Genomic DNA, 2,612 nt, shown 5'->3' with positions numbered 1-2,612 from the left:
GTCCAACTCCTTGTGAACGATTCATTCTTAGGCCATAAAGGGCAGTGTGTTCTAGAATGTTCTGATGAAGTTCCATTCCACCTCCCAGAATTCCATTCACCTAGTTTGGTGAGTTCAGGAGGTGTTTCCTTTGGCAACTCATTCTAGTGGCCCCAGTCAAACACACATACACACACACACACACACACACACACACACACACACACACACACACACACGCACGCACGCACACACACACACACATAGCAATGCACTTGCAGATACATCCAGTACAGTCATGATGTACATCTCTAATGTGGCTTAGCAGATTTGCTAAGACATTCCACACAACTGTTGCACGGTGTGTTTGAATTAAAGGTGTGTTGGGCCCCAGAGATGAGCACTGCACCCACAGTTCAACAGTTCAACAGTCCCTGGTCTCCTACCGTATCAGTCCAAGTATTAAAGAAGAGAAGTAAAATCTTTAGGTCTTTAAATTACAAACAACATCACAATATATTAGTGCTTTGAGTTTGAAAAGACAACAGAAAAAAACAAAATGTAAAACCTTAAACGAAGCTGTATAGAAAGTCTGGCAGATTCTCCTTTATTTGTATCCATTTGTTCTGGCTTTCATTGACAGCTCCTGTCAGCACCCCCCACCCACCCAACCTCCACACCCCCACCCTCCCAACCTCCACACCCCCACCCCCCCATGCCCTCAACGGCCCATTCCTTTCCCATATATTCCTCTCTTCTGGTTTGCCACCCGAGAGAAAAGCTCGATTGTCGTCTTGCAGAAAGTTTTCATTTGTCCAATCTCGGCCCCGTCTGCATCTCCGTTCACAACCGGTGAAATAGATCCAATCACCTGTCTTAAAACTCACCCAGGTGAAGCTCCCTGAGGTGAATCACAACAAGGAGACCTGTGTAACCTCTCACCTGTCAGCCAGTGGCACGTCGCACCAGTCTGACTGACAGCTACGTCCGTTATCCAGCCCCAAAGCTGTACCTGTGTTTTCATCCCACCGCCTCAGACCCAGTAAAATCCAAAAAAGCTTTAGTTAGGATGAGCTGAATGCGGAGGACAAGGTTTCTACTAAAGTGGGGGGGGAGGGGGGTCAACAACCTGCTGCACTGGTAGGAATCAAGCAAACACCCCCCCCCCACAGCGGAAAGCCGGGCATCATCGGCTGAAAGGATGAGTTAAATGGCGTGTGTGTGTGTGTGAGAGAGAGGATTCTTCTCCAGGAACGGAGGGAGGTAGTTTAAAGGTCAGGGTCTCTCCGCAGCTCTACACCGACGACTCTTCGGGGTTGGCGTCCGGCAGCACACTGCGCTGCTGCAGGGTTCGCCTCAACTCCTCCTTAAAGGGGCTGGAGTAGTCGGCCTCCCTCCCGCCCAGGCCCAGCCCGGCGCCGCCCCCTAGCCCCGCCCCCACGCTGCCCCTCTCCTCCCCGGTCAGGCTCAGGTTGAGCCGCACGTAGCCGTTGGTTCCGGAGTTACGGATGTTGGTCAGGCTGAGGCGGCTGGGTGAGTGTAGGGGCTGGCCCGGTATGGCGCTCGGGGACGAGGAGCTGGTGTTGGGGCACATGGCGTGGCCCGGCACGATCTTCAGCGAGCCATCGGAGTAGTAATAGTTGGCGCCGGTCTCCCAGAAGCGGTCCTCGTCGCTGGGCATCTTGCTGGGCACGAAGGTGGGTGGCTCCTTGGGCAGCGTGATGGGGTAAACCAGCGTGCTCTCCAGGGGTTTCATCTCCGCTCCTTTACCCAATGCCAGCTTCAGCCTCCGCCGCAGATAGAGGGCAGCGATGAGCAGCAGGAGGCAGGCGGCACCCAGCGTGATCACCAGGACCCAGAAGAGCCCCATGCTGGCGTCGGGGGCCCGCGGCTCGATGAAGACGGGCGCGCTGGCCACCACGGCCACTAGGTAGTGCTCCGACTGGAACTTCACCCCCTGCTCCTCCGAGTAGCACATGTAGTGGCCGGCCTGGAGAGGCCCGGCCTGCGGCACCACCAGGGCCCGGAGGGCGTGGTCGAAGCGCGGCCCGCCCGCCCCGGCTCCGCTCGCCCCGGCTCCGCCCGCAGACAGAACCAGCTCACGCTCGTTCAGAACCCAGGACGGCTGCGCCAGGTTGGACACCAGCTGGCAGGGGAGGACCAGGTCCGAACCCACAACCACCGTCACGTTACGCGGCCTGGAGGATTCTGGGGAAAAGGGGAAACGACACTGAACACTAAAACTCTCCTAAGAACTGGAATGACTTCAATATTCAGACTTCAGACTTCAATATTACTTTTTACTATTCCTCTAAATTTTTACATTTTTATGTACATTTTCATGGGTGAGATGAATCATATACCAGTAAATGAAGTACCGCATTTTTTTTGCGATAATATCCCAAAAAACATGATTAGGTGTTCAGTGCATTGGAAGATCCTTGTTAGAACGTGGCAGTTGTGAGTGACCACCAGGGGGCACTAGTAGTCTGACTCACCAGGGCTGGGGATGGAGACTTGCTTGTCAAACTTTGAGGCTTTGCCTCTGTTAAACCTCTCTAGCATCAGGTCCTGTGTGAGTGTGGACATTGATCTGTGGGAGATGGACACATCGATGATGTTGAGTTAAAAAC

General features: G+C 54.0%; 1 protein-coding gene across 1 annotated transcript in view; it reads right to left on the bottom strand.

Annotated features, from left to right (window-relative positions):
- Positions 1-702: 702 nt before the first annotated feature.
- sema4c (sema domain, immunoglobulin domain (Ig), transmembrane domain (TM) and short cytoplasmic domain, (semaphorin) 4C) overlaps positions 703-2,612 on the bottom strand; it is a 63,394-nt gene continuing 61,484 nt past the window's right edge. The window contains exons 14-15 of the mRNA XM_076997918.1: positions 2,478-2,572; positions 703-2,187 (exon numbers count right to left, since the gene is read on the bottom strand). Of these exons, the coding sequence (XP_076854033.1) occupies positions 1,274-2,187; positions 2,478-2,572 (1,009 nt within the window). The 3' untranslated portion in view covers positions 703-1,273. The remainder of the gene's footprint in view (positions 2,188-2,477; positions 2,573-2,612) is intronic.

This window comes from Brachyhypopomus gauderio, chromosome 3 (assembly GCF_052324685.1).
Source record: "Brachyhypopomus gauderio isolate BG-103 chromosome 3, BGAUD_0.2, whole genome shotgun sequence".
Classification (NCBI taxonomy): domain Eukaryota; kingdom Metazoa; phylum Chordata; class Actinopteri; order Gymnotiformes; family Hypopomidae; genus Brachyhypopomus; species Brachyhypopomus gauderio.
Note: the sequence above shows the minus strand (reverse complement) of the source record. Positions and strands in the feature narration are given on the sequence as shown.